Below are 16,328 nucleotides of genomic sequence, written 5' to 3' on the forward strand. Positions count from 1 at the left end.
TGTGTAGCACAGCAAATATGAAATTGTTTAGAAGAATTGTACACATTTAACATATTGGATTATCTTGCTGTCTTGGGGAAGGAAAATAGGGGAGGAGAAAAATTTGGAAGACAAGGTTTTACAAAAGTGAATGTTGAAAACTATCTTTGCATGTATTTGAGAAAAAAATACTATTAAAATGTGTATGTGTGTATGTATATAATCAGAAAATCTGAGTTCAAGTTTCAGCTTAACTGTTTGTCAAGATCAAGAAGGAACTCTATTTCCAAAGCCAATATACCAACTATCTATCGTAGGGGGAACATCCTATTCTTGGACTGTCAACCCACACTTTTTATTGAAGCTAAATTCACTAAAAACTCTCTGTTAAGGGAGGGAAAAAGGCCTCAGAAAGTCAGCCTCTGCTACTTTTCGTGATAGATATTATCATTGCTTCAGGCAAAAAGTGACTGCATTTTATAAGAAAGCACTAAGCTCAATCATCTGTCAGACCTTATGGCTTCTTCTAAAGACCAAGAGGGGAATCAGGGAGGGGCTCAGACTGAGGAAGTGAGTCTGAAGCCATTTCAGAATCACAGCAGGTAGCACTGGGACAAATTCTCCTCTCAGCTATTCTGGACTCTACAAACCTTTCTACCCCGAGGCTAAGCCTAGGGGACAACAGCCAGAAATCTTTTTCTAATGAAATTCACTCCAGCCTACTCACAGTGGGATGGAACAAAAACACCAGAGAAGCTTTGTGAACACTTTACATCTCATGAATGCACTGATCATGTTACTGAGGACTACTGCCATCATTGTAGGGCATCCTACCCCCCTTCTAGACTGTAAGAACCATGAAGACAGCGCTGCTTCCCACAGCAGTTTTGCCCACTGTAGGCTGGATCAGAAGCTTTCTGACCTTCCTTAATGTTACTCCTTTCCCTCTGTGATTATCTCCAATTTACCCTATGTATATCTTATTTGTACATAATTGTTTGCACAATGTCTACCTCCCCACCCCCCAACCCCTTCATATTGTAAGGTGCTTCAGGGAAGGGACTGTCTTCTGTGTAACCCTACACAGTGTCTGGCACATGGAATTGGTGAATCTCATCTTCCTCCTCCCCCTTCCCCCCCAAGTCCCAGGGCGCAGATTGGATTAGTCAACTATTTTCACAACGATTCCCAAATTTTTATTCACTAAGTACTGTTTCCTTTAAAGTAGGTCTTTTAATTTCTAACTAAGGCATACAGATTGGCCAAAGGAACAAACATAAAATAAATAAATACTGGCTTTTTTGGCATGTGAAACCCACTGGCAACTTTTAAAGTCTTCCAATTCCAGAATAACCGAATCAGTCAATCCCTAAGCAGAAAGAAAAAAAAAAAGCAACTTTTTTGTTGTACAGATTCTGGATTTTATCAACACAGGGTGCTCCAGAGGAAGGATTCCTACCAATGCAGATACAGAAGCTTCTTTTGAAACTCATCACATCTTAGAAAATTGTCTGGGCACAGTGAGAAGTGAGTTACCCAGAGACACATAACCAATTTTTTTCAAAGACAGAACCCTGATGTTCCCAACTCTGATGCTAATTCTCTTTTATACCACATTTTCTCTAACAAAGGTAAAGACTACCTGGATCAATAAAATTCAAAACTCCCAGCAACTATAGAGGCCTATAGAGGCCATCAAAATTTTAAATATCATAATATTCTTATAATTAAAGACAGGCTTTTCAAAAGAGTTTTTCAAGAAGCTTAGAAGGAATAGTTCTTAAGTCACTGAAATGAATGTCCATCATAAATAAAATTGCAGTGTGCCAGAAGGGAGAGAATCTTACCTCCAATACTGACTTCCCAACTTTGAATAAGTCACTTGCTGGGTAGAACCGTGAATATCCTTATCTGTAACATGAGATACCTGGAATGTTGCCCATCTTCCTTTTAGTCTATCAAATTCCTTCAAACCTTAACTCAAGTGCCACTGGACTAAATAGACTAGATGATTTTCTTTCATCTCTGAATTTTATGTTAATACCTCTTAGAGAAAGCTAAGAGATAGAGAACAAAATCCAGGAATTTTTTCTATTCCTGAGGATTAGATAAAATAGAATTAAAAGGGTTCAGGGAAATTCTCTTATCTTGTTATACACCCCGATTTCATCAGATGGAAGTATAAATAAATATAAATAAAGTATTATTGAGCACTTATGATGTGCTAAGAATTTTACAACAATATCTCATCTGTACTTCACAACAATCTTGGGACACAGGTGCTATTATTTTCCCCATTTTATAGTTAAGGAAACTGAGATAGTGACTTGCTCAAGGTAAATAGCTAGTAAGTGTCTGAGGTCTGGTCTTTTTTTTTTTTTAATTTAAATTTGTTAACATTCATTTTTAAAAATTTTTTTGAGTTCTGAATTCTCTCCCATCCATTGTAAAATCAAGAAATTCAGTATCAATTATACATGTGAAATCATATAAAAGATATTTCCTTCTTAGCCACATTGAAAAAAATCAAGAAAAATAAAATTAAAAAAAATTATGGTCCAAACATCATTTAGATTCTCTATCATTTCTCTTTCTGGAGGTGGATAGCATTTTTATTATAAGTCCTTTGGAATTATCTTTGATCATTGTATTGCTGAGATTAGTTCAGAATTAAATCATAATAATCTCATTGCTGAGATCATTCATAGTTGATCACTACATTATTGTTATTGTGTACAACATTTTGATTCTGCTCACTTCATTTTATATCAATTCATATAAACTTTCCCAAGTTTTTCTGAAATCTACCTGCTCACCATTTCTTTTAGCAAAATTGTATTCCATTACATCCATTAACATGTTTACCCATTTTTCAATAGATGGGCATCCCCCCAATTTCTTTTTTTTTTTTTTTTTTGCCAACAGCTACTATTACTATTTTGTACATAGAAGTCCTTTTCCTTTTTCTTCAATTTCTTTGGGATACAGATCTAATAGTGATATTGCTGGGTCAAAGGCTTCTGCATAGTTTTACAGCCCTTTGTTCTCCATATGTTACATATCTGATACAAAAATCTGATATGTTACAGCATATTGTTCTCCAGAATGGTTGGATCAGTTCACAACTTCACCAACAATCCATTCATGATCCTATTTTTCACATGAACTCAGGTTTTTTTGATTTCAGGGCCAGCACTCTATTCACTGTGTCACCTATTAGGATTGCTTTTCATTCAAAGATCTTTCACTGTTAACCTGTATTTTGTGTCAAGGCCATAGGCCTGATTTCTGGGATTCCCCATTTTATCTTTTGAGTTATCTCTTGAATTAAGTTCTTATACACACACGTATGTATGTTTTATCTCTGCTTTACTCTTGACTCTAATGTGGTGCTAAAAAAAGAACAGCAGATAAAGAGTCAGAAGACCCTCATTCAACTGAATTCATTCTTAACACAAATTTTATCAATTAAGACTAGGCCCAAGACTTATAGGCAGTATGATATAGAAAGCAGCACTGGATTTGAAGTCAGGAAAACCTGGGTTCAAATCCCATCCTACACACTTATTAACGGGATAGCCTTGAGCAAATATTTAGCTAATTGACAAGCATTTATTAAATGCCTACTAAGTGACAGGGACTGTACTAGGAATAAGTTAGTTAACCTACCTGAAGCTTAGTTTCCTCATAAGTAAAAGGAGGGAGTTGTATTTGCTGACCTTTAATATCACTTCTAGGTCTAGGGCTGTAATGCTATGATACATCTGTCAGACTAGGAAAGGCTCTGGTTTGTGCAGCTAAGGCAATTTAAAATAAAAAAAATTATTTTAGTAATATTTTATTTTTCCAAACACATGCAAAGATCATTTTCAACATTCACCTTTGCAAAATCTTGTGTTCCAAATTTTCTCCCTCCCATTTCCCTCCTCCTTCCCCTAGACAACAAGCAATCAAATATAAGTTAAACATGTGCAATTCTCCTAAACATATTTCCATATTCATCATGCTGCCCAAGAAAAATCTGATCAAAAGGGGGAAAAAAAGAAAAAGAAATAAACAAGCAAACAATAACAACAGCAACAAAAACGGTGAAAATACTATACTTTGATCCACATTCAGTCACTATAGTTCTCTCTCTGGATATAGATGGCATTTTCCATCCCCAGTCTATTGGAACTGCCTTGCATCACCACTTTGTTGAGAAGAGCCAAGTCCACCACAGTTGGTCACAACATAATCTTGTTGCTTGTCCAATGTTCTTCAGATTTTGCTCATTTCACAGCTACGGCAATTCTTACCATGGTATCTAATTAATGAGTAACTGGATGGCACAGTGGATAGCACCTTGGGCTTGGAATCAGGAAAACTCATCTTCCTGAGTGCAAATCGGGCCTCAGATACTCACTAGCTGTGTGACCCTGGACAAGTCACCGGACACAGTCTGCTGCAGTTTTCTCCTCTGTAAAAGCGTATTGGAGAAAAACATGGCAAACAACTCCAGTATCTCTGCCAAGAAAACCCCAAAATGAGGTTACCAGAATCGGACACAACTGAAAAAACGAAACACCACCACGGTTCCTTCTTGGGGAGGGCCCCAAAAGTAGATACATCAGGAAGTTGGTTTGTATAACACTGGAGTTTTTATTGAAGCATTTACTTGATAGGAAACAGCAGAGGTTACCTGGACAGGCTTATAGCACAAATGGAGTGTGTTTAATTCACAGATTCCCTTGTCCTAATTTCCTACACTTGCTGGTACAGAAATGTCGGGAGGAGAGGAATGCCCGCTTTCTTTCCATCACCATTCTGGGACAAAGGGACATCCCAGGGAAAGGAGTGGTTTCTTCTGGCTCGTCCATCCCGATTCCCTTCTGGAGTCAAGTTGTGCCTCAGTAATGGGAACATCCATCCAGCAGGGCGGACTCTAGGGGAGGAGTTCTATAGCTGGCCATGTAAAAGGCTGGTGGAGTTCTACCCCTGAGGTTCCATTTTTGGAGAAAGGAGGTGGACTGTGGGGAGTTGTGACATTAAATCCAACAGTACCCTGCTTTTGAGGAGGGGGAAATAAATTGCTGGTGTTTTTTCCCTGCCCAAGTTTTCCTTTCCTTGCTCCAAGAGTCAAGATGAAAGGGTTGGGAGAGGTGTTCCACCATTTTAGGAGAGAGCTGGTAGACTCTGTAATCACTGTGACAAGGTGACAAGATTGAGAAAAGGGTGGGTGAACATATCATGGAGTACAACCACAGAGAAGATAATGATCCTGGGAGTCCCTCCACCACATCATTGGAAAGCAGAGCCAGAGTAGAATCCCCCTCCTGACCCACTCAACCCCGTGTCACTGTAGGGCAAGATGGAGGATGTTGTCTGCTGCTCATTGTGGAGTAGGAGACAGCCAGTAGAGCAGGGCAAAGACCCAGTGTCCCAGCCAGGACCCCCGCATGCGCAAGAAGAGTTCGTGCAGATTGATCTGCCACAGGCTGAGAGATTCCCCAAGAGATATCTGGGTCCTTTTGAGTAATGAGCAAGTCTGCTCCCTCTTGTGCCTGGGGGAAACAGAAAGAAAGTGGAGGGGTAAGACAAATGAAAGATGGCTGCATTGCCCACCACCACCCTGCCCACCATGATCCCAGCTTCCAAATGATCAGTGTCAATATAGTCTTGGTCCTTTTTCAAACTAGGCTGCTGGAGCTACTCTGGTTTTCATAGGTATAATTTTCCTCCAGGCATAATTCTCCAATAAGGCAGATGTGCTCCTCTATTCTTAATAAAGACAATAAATTTCCATTTACACAAAGATTCCCCAAAACTCAGGCATCATTAAGATCAATATAAATTGATCTCTAGACTTTCCACCTGTCATATCCACAGAAGAATATGATAACTTAGGTTTGTTTAGGATGTCCTTGAGGTACTTCAAAGTAATTGAGGGTTTTGGATCCATTATTTTCTGGATTCCTAGAAAGGCAGGATAGATTCTGGTTCATTTTAAGGAGGAACCTCCGAACCAACATAGCTGTCCAAAAATGAACTGGGCTGCATTAGGAGATAGTGAGTTCCCTCTCATCAGAGGTCCTCAAAATGAGGCTTGTCCAAAGGCAGGTGGAAGGAATTTATGCTTTGGGTAGGAGGTGGATTTTTAAATTATTCAAGTCAAAGTTCAAAGGGTATTTTGCTAGATCTTAATTCTTTCAAATCTGGCATTCTAGTTATGGTCATTCTTAATTTATTTAGCTGAATTTGCTATTCCTCAATCATTCTTGGATAAATAGGTATCTTTGTCAAGTCTAGGGTAATACTTCTCAACTAGAAACTCATTCTTTTGATCAATTAGGGTTTTAATGTTTAAAAAATTTAAAGATCCTAACCGCCCCCTTCCTTTTGCATCTAGCAGTTTAAGAATATTCTCTCTTTCAAAGAATCTTCAGAACTGAAGGGATCTTCCTCAAAGATCCCCTAGTCTAATCTTATTTAGTCTAACCTAATTTAAAAACTAATTAGCCTAGCTAGCTAGTTTAATGTAGTTAAAACTTAAAGGTCCTAGATTTCCCTTCATTTTGCCACACAGCAGTATAGGAACAGTCTCTTCTTCAAAGAATTTTTGGAATCTTTTGAAAGGGCCCTTCCTTAGAGATCTCCTAGTCTAACCTAAAGCATAAATTCTCTATCAGGGGTCCTCAAACTTTTTAAATAGGGGCCAGTTCACTGTCCCTCAGACTATTGGAGGGCTGGACCATAGCAAAAACAAAAACTTTGTTTTGTGGGCCTTTAAATAAAGAAACTTCATACCCTGGGTTAGGGGGATAATCGTCCTCAGCTACTGCATCTGGACCTCGGGCCATAGTTTGAGGACCCCTGCTATGTGCTCCATAACAAATAATCATTAGCTTCCACTTGATTTTCAGCGACAGGGAACTCATTACTTTATAAGGCAACCCAACAAATTTTTGGACAGCTATAATTGTTATGATGAGTTTCCTCTCTATAATGAGCCAAAAATCTATCTTGTCTTTCTAGGAATCCAGAAGACAATGGAATTGACACCTCAAGAAATTCTGTTGAATTCAAGCGTATGAGACCATAAATTTAGAGCTGGCTAAGATGACAAGAAAAGATAATGATAAATGTTGGGGAAGATGTAGGAAAACTGGAACACTAATGCATTGTTGGTAAAGTTGTGAAATGATCCAACCATTCTGGAAAGCAATTTGGAACTATGCCCAAAGGGCTATAAAACTATGCATACCCTTTGATTCAATGTTCTCACTACTGAGTCTGTATTTCAAAGAGATATAAAAAAGGGAAAAGGGTCCTTGTGTGCAAAAATGTTTGTAGCAGTTCTTTTCACAATGGCAAGAAACTAGAAATTGAGTGAATGTTCATCAGTTGGGGAATGGCTAGATAAATTATGGTATATTATTGTTCTATAAAAAATGGTGAGCAGGCTGATTTCAGTAAAATCTACAATGACCTTAATGAACTGATGCTAACTGAAGTGAGCATCATACACATAACAACAAGATTATGTGATTGATGATCAAATGCTGGATCTGATTCTTAATAATGCCAATGATTCATAGTAATTCCAATATACTTAGAATGGACAATACCAATTACATCCAGAAAGAATATTATGGAGATTGAATGTGGATCTTTTTCATCTTTTTATTTATTTGTATTTTTCTTATGCTTTTTTCCCTTTTGGTCTGATTTTTCTTGCATAACAAGACAAACAAAGAAATATGTTTAAAAGGATTTTTTTTTTAACCCATATCAGATTGCTTGGTATCTTGGGGAGCAGGGAAATGAGGGAGGGAGAAAAATTTGGAACACAAATTTTACAAAAATGAATGTTGAAAACTATCTTTACATATATTTGGAAGAATAAAATACTATTGAGAAGAAAAAAAAAAAAGATGGGTCCTTGGGAACCCAGAAACTTACGCAGCCAGGGCTCGGGTACAGCAACGAGACATGTTGAGGAAGGAGCTGGCACTGGCCCGAGTAGACAGGGATGTCTCGATGCTCCGGAGCAGGTCATTAGTCTTAAGGATGAGCAACATTTGCCGGGGTACCTGATTAAGGAGCTGACTGATTTCTGGGAGGTAGGTAGCAGCATTGTTTCGAATCTCTACATCCTGAGGAAGAAAAACAGAAAAATAAAGGGGTTCAAATGTCATCTCTGCCACTTGCTAGCTCTGTGTGACATAAAACTAATCACTAATCTCTCTGAATTTCACATTCCTTATCTGCACAAGGACTATGATAATATTTATATGTATTACCCATTTCATGGATGGTCTGGTAGATAGAGCACTGTATCTTAAGACAGGAAGACCTGAATTCAAATACAGCCTCCAATACTTATTACCTTTGTTATCCTGGGAGAAATGGAGGGGACCACCATTTGTAAGGAGCCTACTGTGTGCCAAGCATTATGCTAAGCTCTTTGCAACTATTATCTCATTTGATTCTCATAGCAATCCTGGAAGGTAGGGACTATTAGCATCCCCATTTTACAGGTAAAGCAAAAAGAGTTAAAGTGATTTGCCCACCCATCTTCAACAATGAAAGGATCCAATTCAGTTCCAATTGCTCAGTAATGAACAGAACCAGCTATATCCAGTGAAAGAACACTGGAAAATGAGTGGACCACAACATAGCATATAAATGCTTTCTGTTATTGTTTGCTTGCATTTTTGTTTTTCTTCCCAGGTTATTGTTACCTTTCTAAATCCGATTTTTCTTGTGCAGCAAGATAACTGTATAAATATGTATACATATATTAGATTTAACATATACTTTAACATATTTAACATGTATGAGATTACCTTCCATCTAGGGGAGGAGGTAGAGGTAAGGAGGGGAAAAGTTGGAACAGAAGTTTTTGTAAGGGTCAGTGTTGAAAAATTACCCATGCATGTGTTTTGTCAATAAAAAGCCATAATAAAAAGGAATAAATTTAAAAAATAAAAAGTGATTTGTCCAGGATCACATAGCTACTAAATGTCTTAGGAATTTCTGTCTCTATATCTAGTGCTCTTTCCACTTTAAAATAGTTAATCTCAGTTTCCTCATTTTTCAAATAGGAATAATTAATGCAACTTCTCCCATGATTGTTGTGAGGAAAATATGAGATATTTATTTAGCACTTTACAAACTGTGTAGTACACTGTTATAATTAATGTTGATAAAGCACTTTCCAAAGCTTAATACAAATATAGGCTTTAATAATAAAAAAATTTGATTGATTGATCAAGAGGCTCCACACCTTTCAGGGTGATATAATGGAGAGTGTTGTCTTTGGAGTCAAAGGAGCTGGGTTCAAGTCCTGCCTCTGTCACTTACAACTTGTGTGATCTTGGGCAAGTCACTGTTTCTCAAGTCAAGTTTCCCCATCTGCAAAATGGGGGGTTTGGACCAGATGCTGAGGTCCTGTCCAGTTCTAACTCAATGAGCTTATTTTCTAAAAGCCCAGCAAAGGGAACAATTAGAGAGATAAATCTGCAACGTTTGGTCAGAGTTCCCAAGATAAGCTTCCCTAGGAATGACGGGCTTAGTACTACTAGAATCTCTGTGCCAGGGGCTTGGATCAGATGTCTGACACCCTCACCCAGAGAAAGTGAGGAAGGGGTTACTATATTAAATTGAGTTGGATAAACTGAAAGAGTCAGTCTTCACATTGCTCTACACTTTGACTTTAATCTACCAAAAAAGAGACCTTGGGGAAATTGTGTAATTTTTCTTTATCAGACATTTTTGTCGTTCTACTAATAGGGGAACAGAGGTACAAGTTAAATAACTTGCCCAAAGTGCCACCAAGTAGTAAATGTCCTGAGGCAGGATCTGAACTCAGTTCTTTCTAACTCCAAGTCCAGTACTTTGCCTACCTATCTGCATAAGGAATTTTTTAAATTGCTTAAGTGAGGAAATAGGGCCCACACTGTCCCATCTATTTTGGGAGGATCCCTACATAAGCATACACAAAAAAGGCAAAGCATTAATCTACTCAGCAGTGACTTTGGCTCATTCATTCAATCAATATCTAATGAGTGAATGCCTACAAATGACCTTATGTATTCAGAAGGCTGCTTGTCCAGTTCTGGTTTCCAGCACAAGCTTCTTAAACTAGGTAACAGTCATTGGCCCTTTAAGGAACATGTGCGTGCTGTTAATGCCTGAGCTGCTCCATGATTTGACATCTCCTCCAGGCAGGTGCTATCAGACTGGAACATCTCAGCAAAGCCAGACACCCAAAAGCTAACATGTTTTCTCTCTCCTTCTTTCTCCTTTCCTTGCCCCCGTCTCTTTGTTCATCTCTCTTTCTTTGTCTCTCTCTCTGTCTCTCCTTCCTTCCCCTATCTGCTACTACTTTCTTACCCAGCCACACCACCACCACCTTTGTGCCAGGATAAGCTAATGCCCACCTCCCTCAACCCCACTCAGATATCCTAGACTTAAAGCAGGAAAAGATATTTTATTAGAATAAGAGAATAGAGGCCTTTCTGCTATTCCTTTAACAGGACAATCCATCTTCCGACTCCAGAGACTTGCCCTGGCTACTTCCTGTGAGTAGAATTTTCTCCCTCCTGGCTTCCATAGTTTCCTTTAAGATTCAGCTGAAATTTGGAAGTATGCTCAAAAAGTTATCAAACTGTGCATACCCTTTGATCCAGCAGTGTTTCTACTGGGCTTATGCACCAAAGAGATACTAAAGAAGGGAAAGGGACCTGTATGTGCCAAAATGTTTGTAGCAGCCCTGTTTGTAGTGGCTAGAAGCTGGAAAATGAATGGCTGCCCATCAATTGGAGAATGGTTGAGTAAATTGTGGTATATGAATGTTATGGAATATTATTGTTCTGTAAGGAATGACCAGCAGGATGAATACAGAGAGGCTTGGAGAGACTTACATGAACTGATGCTGAGTGAAATGAGCAGAACCAGGAGATCATTATATACCTCAACAACGATACTGTCTGAGGAGGTATTCTGATGGAAGTGGATCTCTTCAATAAAGAGAGCTAATTCAGTTTCAATTGATCATGGATGGACAGAAGCAGCTACATCCAAAGAAAGAACACTGGGAAATGAATGTAAACTGTTTGCATTTTTGTTTTTTTTCCCGGGTTATTTATACCTTCTGAATCCAATTCTCCTGGTGCAACAAGAAAACTGTTTGGTTTTGCACACATATATTGTATCTAGGATATACTGCAATGTATCTAACATATATAGGACTGCTTGCCATCTAGGGAAGGGGGTGGAGGAAGAGAGGGGAAAAATCGGAACAGAAGTGAATGCAAGGGATAATGCTGTAAAAAATTACCCAGGCATGGGTTCTGTCAATAAAAAGTTATTAAAAAAAAAAAAGATTCAGCTGAAATCCTACCTTCTAAATGAAGTCTTTTCCAGCCCCCAATTCTCATCCCTCAACTGCTACTACCTTCTTTTTAAAAATATCTATTTAGATCTGTCAATATAGATATGGAGATTTCAATACCCTGCTATTCTGTTTGCACATATTATTTTGTTTCTTTGTTTGTCTTCTCCAAAATGTGAGCTCCTTAAGGTCAAGTACCCTGTTTTTGCCCTCCTTTCTTTTTTGGTATCCCTAGCACTTAGCATATAGACTGATCAACTGATTCTGCCCAATATCATTCCTTTCCAAAACCAGAGATGACCAAACTAAGCTCTCCTGAGCCTGAGAGAAAATGCATCCAGAATATTGGGGCAGGGAGAGAAAGGATATCAGATTCCATAAAGGGAAAAGCATAGGACAAATCTGAGGGAAGCCCACAGTAACTATATCAAATGAGCACAAGGGACACGCAAAACTGCTTTTCCACTTGGCAGATGAATCATTTTACATTTTACCTATGCAAAAAACCCAGGATGGAAAAAAAAAAAGGATACTAATGAAAACAAAGGCCTACTGGCAGAGTTCAAAGTAGAAGATGTATAATAACCCAGTGTTTTCGCTCTGTAATCTTAATAGCCAGTTGAAATACAATGCATACACATGTAAAACAAATTGCTTACTGTCTCAGAGAAGGGGAAGGGAGGGAAAAAGAGAGAAAATTTATAATTCAGAATTTTTTAAAAAAGAATGTTAAAAGGCATATATTTTAACATATTTAACATATATTGAATTGTTTGCCATCTTGGGGAGGAGATGGGTGGAAGAAGGAGAAAATCTGGAACACAAGCTAAGCAAGGGTCAATGTTGTCAAATTATCCTGCATATCTTTTGAAAATTAAAAGCTTTATTTAAACAAATGTTAAAGGGGCAGCTAGTTGGTATAATGGATAGAGCACCAGCCCTGAGGTCAGGAAGACCTGAGTTCAAATTTGATCTCAGATATTTAACCCTTCCTGGCCATGTGACCCTGGGCAAATCACTTAACCCCAATTGCCTCAGCTAAAAAAAAAAAAAGTGAAAGATTATCTTAAAATGTAACTGGGGAAAATATTCTCTAAATTTTATAAAAAGAGGCACACAAAAAAAGAAATACAATGAATGTATACACTGTAGAATGCAAGTTCACAGAGGAACTAGCTTTTAAAATAGTCATGGAAGATTTTAGGATTATTGATTCAAGGTTAGAAGGAGCCTCCAAAGCCATCTACTTCAACTTATTTTACAGATGAGGAAACTGAGACCCAGAGAAACTCCTATAAGATCACAGCTCTAGAATTATAATAATAATTATCATATATAATTATTATATGCATAATAATAATAATATAACATAATAATTTCAGAGGTCACCTAATCCAGGGCTTCTTAAACTTTTCCTACTTGTGACCCTTTTTTTATCCAGGAAATTTTGACATGTCCCTGGATATATAAAATACACAAAAATTGGGTATATAAGATATACCCACATAAGTATGAGACAGAGATATCCAAATCAAACATTTACTAATAAAAAAATCACAATTCCCCAAGCCCCACATTCAATTACAAGACCCCACATGAGGTTGGTGTCCCACATTGTAAGAAGCTGGGACCAGTTCAACCTTCTCAAATAGCAACATCACTTAATGATGGTAAGCTCCTCTTGTAGGAAACACTGAAGAAGCACAGGTTGCTCCACTGGTCCAGCCACCTAACATCAGGCCTGCCATCTCTCCCCTGAGACCTAGGTGGAAGGACATCCCCCCCGCTGGAGGAGGAGCAAGGACCTACCTCATTGGCATTGACTGGCGCCTGTCCAATGCCTTTGTTGACAGAGTCCCAGGACCGGGCCGTCAGCATACAGGCAAACAGGGGATAGAGATCCCCTGCCCCAAGCTGCTGGCTGTATTTCTTCACATGCTTCATATCTGCCTTGATCAGGGCCTGCCAGAGGTGACAGTAGTCCAGGCGGAACTCATCCGTCAGGATCTGCAGTTGGGACGAAGCAACAGGAATGAGTCTCTGTGTCCCTGCTGACCCCCAGAGGGGCAGAGCCCCAAATGACCACCCCAGAGCCCCTCTCTCTGAAGATGTGTTTGGGAGGATGGCACCTCTGCAATCCAGCAGGAGTGATGGTGAGGCAATTTAATTTTGCCTGAGTTTTTCAAGGCTCCAAGAATTTAAGAATTCAGAAGGTCAGCAGACTCCTGGTAAAGTGTCCCAAGCCATTTTAAAACCGGGACAATTCTCAGACCCTGAAGATTTATTTGTAGAGATCTTCTACAAGACAAAAAAGCATGCTAACACTTTTATGCTCCCCTCTGGCAAAAATCACCTAATTGCTGTATGGCTCTGACCAGTACCAGGTGTTCTCTGAGTGCAGACCACGCTCAGACAAGTTCTGGTCATGAAGTCCTGCTATGAGTCAAGCTTGTCCCATTGTTTCTGTTACTCATCACTGTTGGGGGCCCAACTCACCGCTCAGCATTGGTGTAAGCACTGAAATTTGGTTGCCCCCCCCCCCCCCCCCACGAGGAGCAGGGCCTGGGACATGTGTCTAATCTACCTCCTCTTTGCAAGACGTTCCCTTCACTTTTCAATTAAACTTCTGTTTGATTCCTGACTACTGTTTGCTCCATTGGGCTCCAGCCATCCACAGATCAGATACTTCCTTCCTCTCCAGACACACCTATAAATGGTCATTTCCAGCCCCCAGACAGAAGGGGAAAGAAATGATGGGATTTCAAGCTAAAGGATTCTAGAGGAGCATGGCAGATCATCCAGGCCAAACTTATGTAGTAAACAGAATTTCAACCTAAGTCTAAATTCAGTGCTTCTCTCTCTACACCTCATTTCATTCCCAAATGAATGGTGGAAAATCTCTAATTTTCCAGCTATTATTCAGATAATGTTGAACTCTTAAAAATTTCAATGAACCTCAGAGTAGGGTTAAAAATCTGGGGAAGGAGCTGTTGACAAGGGGTATTTGCCCTTTTGGCATTTGGCACTTAATGGAGCACCAGTTCTTACTACTGGCTCCTAGAGGACTCATGTTTCATAGTAGAGCAGGACAAGCATTGCTCTATGTCACTCTCCTCTGCTCAGAAACCTTCCTTGGCTCCCTACTTTCCACAGGATAAAATAAAAATCCCTTAAATCTGGCATTTATGACTCATCAAAATCTCACTGCAGCTTTCTTTTCTTTTTAAAAAAATATTTTTTTCCAAACCCATACAAAGATAGTTTTCAATAGTCACCTTTGCAAAATTTTGTATTCCAAATTTTTCTTTCTCCTCCTCTCCTCCCTCCCCTAGACTACAAGCAATTTGATTTAGGTTAAATATGTACAATTCTTCTAAACATAGTTCTATATTCATCATGTGCAGTGTCCTTTTCAAGTATTTATTTTATACTCTTCTTTTTGTGTATTCCACATTCCAGTCAACTGAATTCTCATTTTTTTTTTTTTTGAGACAATCAGGTTTAAATGACTTGTTCAGGATTACATAACTAGTAAGTATGTAAGGCTGGATTTAAACTCAAGTCCTCATGACTCCAGGACTGGTACCCTATCCAGTGAGCCACCTAACTTTCCCTCTTATCTATTCTTGAAACTCACCTAGACCACTCTTGCCTCCATGTATTCATGCAGGTCATCATTCCTAATGGGAACATGCTTTTCTCATCTCTACCTGCTGAAACTCTTCAAGGCTCATTTCAGATGCTACCTTCTCAGCGAATCCTTCCCTTATCTTTCAGCTAAAAATCAATCTCTAGCAGTGTTTGTAGAATTTATAAGATACAATCCCAACCCTAGCTCTGAGGGTAGATGGGGTGAGGGAGGTGTTCTACTCACCTGGTACAATCCATGATCCAACAAAATAATCTCCACCTTCCCAGTTCCTGGACACTTCCTCACCAGCACGTTGCCTGGGTGTGGGTCACAATGCACAAAACCGTTGACAAAGATCATCTCGCTGTACATCTTTCCCAGTTGTCGGGAGATCTGAAAAAGCAAAAGATTAGGAATGAAGTTCCCTTTGGGCTAGGATTGGAAGACTTCCAAACTGGGCTTTACATTTTGTTCCATCCAATCCAGTTAGTTAATAAAGACTTATTAAGCACACGCTATGGGTAAGGTATTGTCATTATTGGAAGGAGAGAACAAAGGGACTAGAAGGAGTTGAGCAGAAAGAAACAGGTCTCAGAGTGAAGCTGATGGTTAGTGAGCCTGCAGTGTATGAGTTGAGGATATATACAGGAGGGGGAATGAAGAAACATCCAAGTTTTTCTAATGTCAAAAATTGTCCTCTGGAGTAAGTTGTTCAGTTGTTTTTTCACTCCATATCAAGTTTTCTTGGCAGAAACATTGGGGTTGTTTGCCATTTCCTTCTTCAGTATATTTTACAGATGAGGAAACTAAGACAAAAACAGTTAAGTTATCTGCCCAGGATTCTTTCTTAAATTTCTTTCATACCCCTCACTTCTCTCCCCTTTCCCTTCTTTCTCTCTTCTCTAACTCTTTTCAATCTCTCTCTCCTCCATCCCTTCCCTCTCCCAATTCTCAAGCAAGTCAGAAGGCACAGTGGCAACTGGGGGTGTGGTGGTGGTTGTGGAAATAATTCCAGTTCTTCCTCATCTTAAGCCCTTTGCTTCTACACCCATGTTTCCTCTCCACTTCCTCTTTGCATGGAAGAGAAGCCCAGGACTGCAAAAACATATGAATGCTGTGGAAAGGTGAGACTAGGGGTTCTCTGAGCCAAAGGGGTGGCAGAAAGACCATTCTCCAAAGAGCCTAGCTGGGGGGATCATAACTAGGAGGTGGGAGACAAAAGGCTGCTAGAAAGTAAAACTCGAGTCCTAAGGTTCACCACCAGGGAATGGCTGTCCAACTCTTTGCCAGCCCATGGTTTGTTCCCCCAAGGGATCCTCAGCAGGGGAGAATCTGCACCAG

General features: G+C 39.3%; 1 protein-coding gene across 7 annotated transcripts in view; it reads right to left on the bottom strand.

Moving 5' to 3' along the window:
- Positions 1-2,874: 2,874 nt before the first annotated feature.
- ADCK1 (aarF domain containing kinase 1) overlaps positions 2,875-16,328 on the bottom strand; it is a 192,523-nt gene continuing 179,069 nt past the window's right edge. For all 7 annotated transcript variants that reach the window (XM_051977503.1, XM_051977505.1, XM_051977504.1 and 4 more), the window contains 4 exons: positions 15,231-15,380; positions 13,166-13,363; positions 7,921-8,114; positions 2,875-5,522 (listed from right to left, as the gene is read on the bottom strand). In XM_051977503.1, coding sequence (XP_051833463.1) covers positions 5,351-5,522; positions 7,921-8,114; positions 13,166-13,363; positions 15,231-15,380 — 714 coding nt within the window. In that variant the 3' untranslated portion in view covers positions 2,875-5,350. The remainder of the gene's footprint in view (positions 5,523-7,920; positions 8,115-13,165; positions 13,364-15,230; positions 15,381-16,328) is intronic.

This window comes from Antechinus flavipes, chromosome 2, assembly GCF_016432865.1.
Source record: "Antechinus flavipes isolate AdamAnt ecotype Samford, QLD, Australia chromosome 2, AdamAnt_v2, whole genome shotgun sequence".
Lineage (NCBI taxonomy): Eukaryota > Metazoa > Chordata > Mammalia > Dasyuromorphia > Dasyuridae > Antechinus > Antechinus flavipes.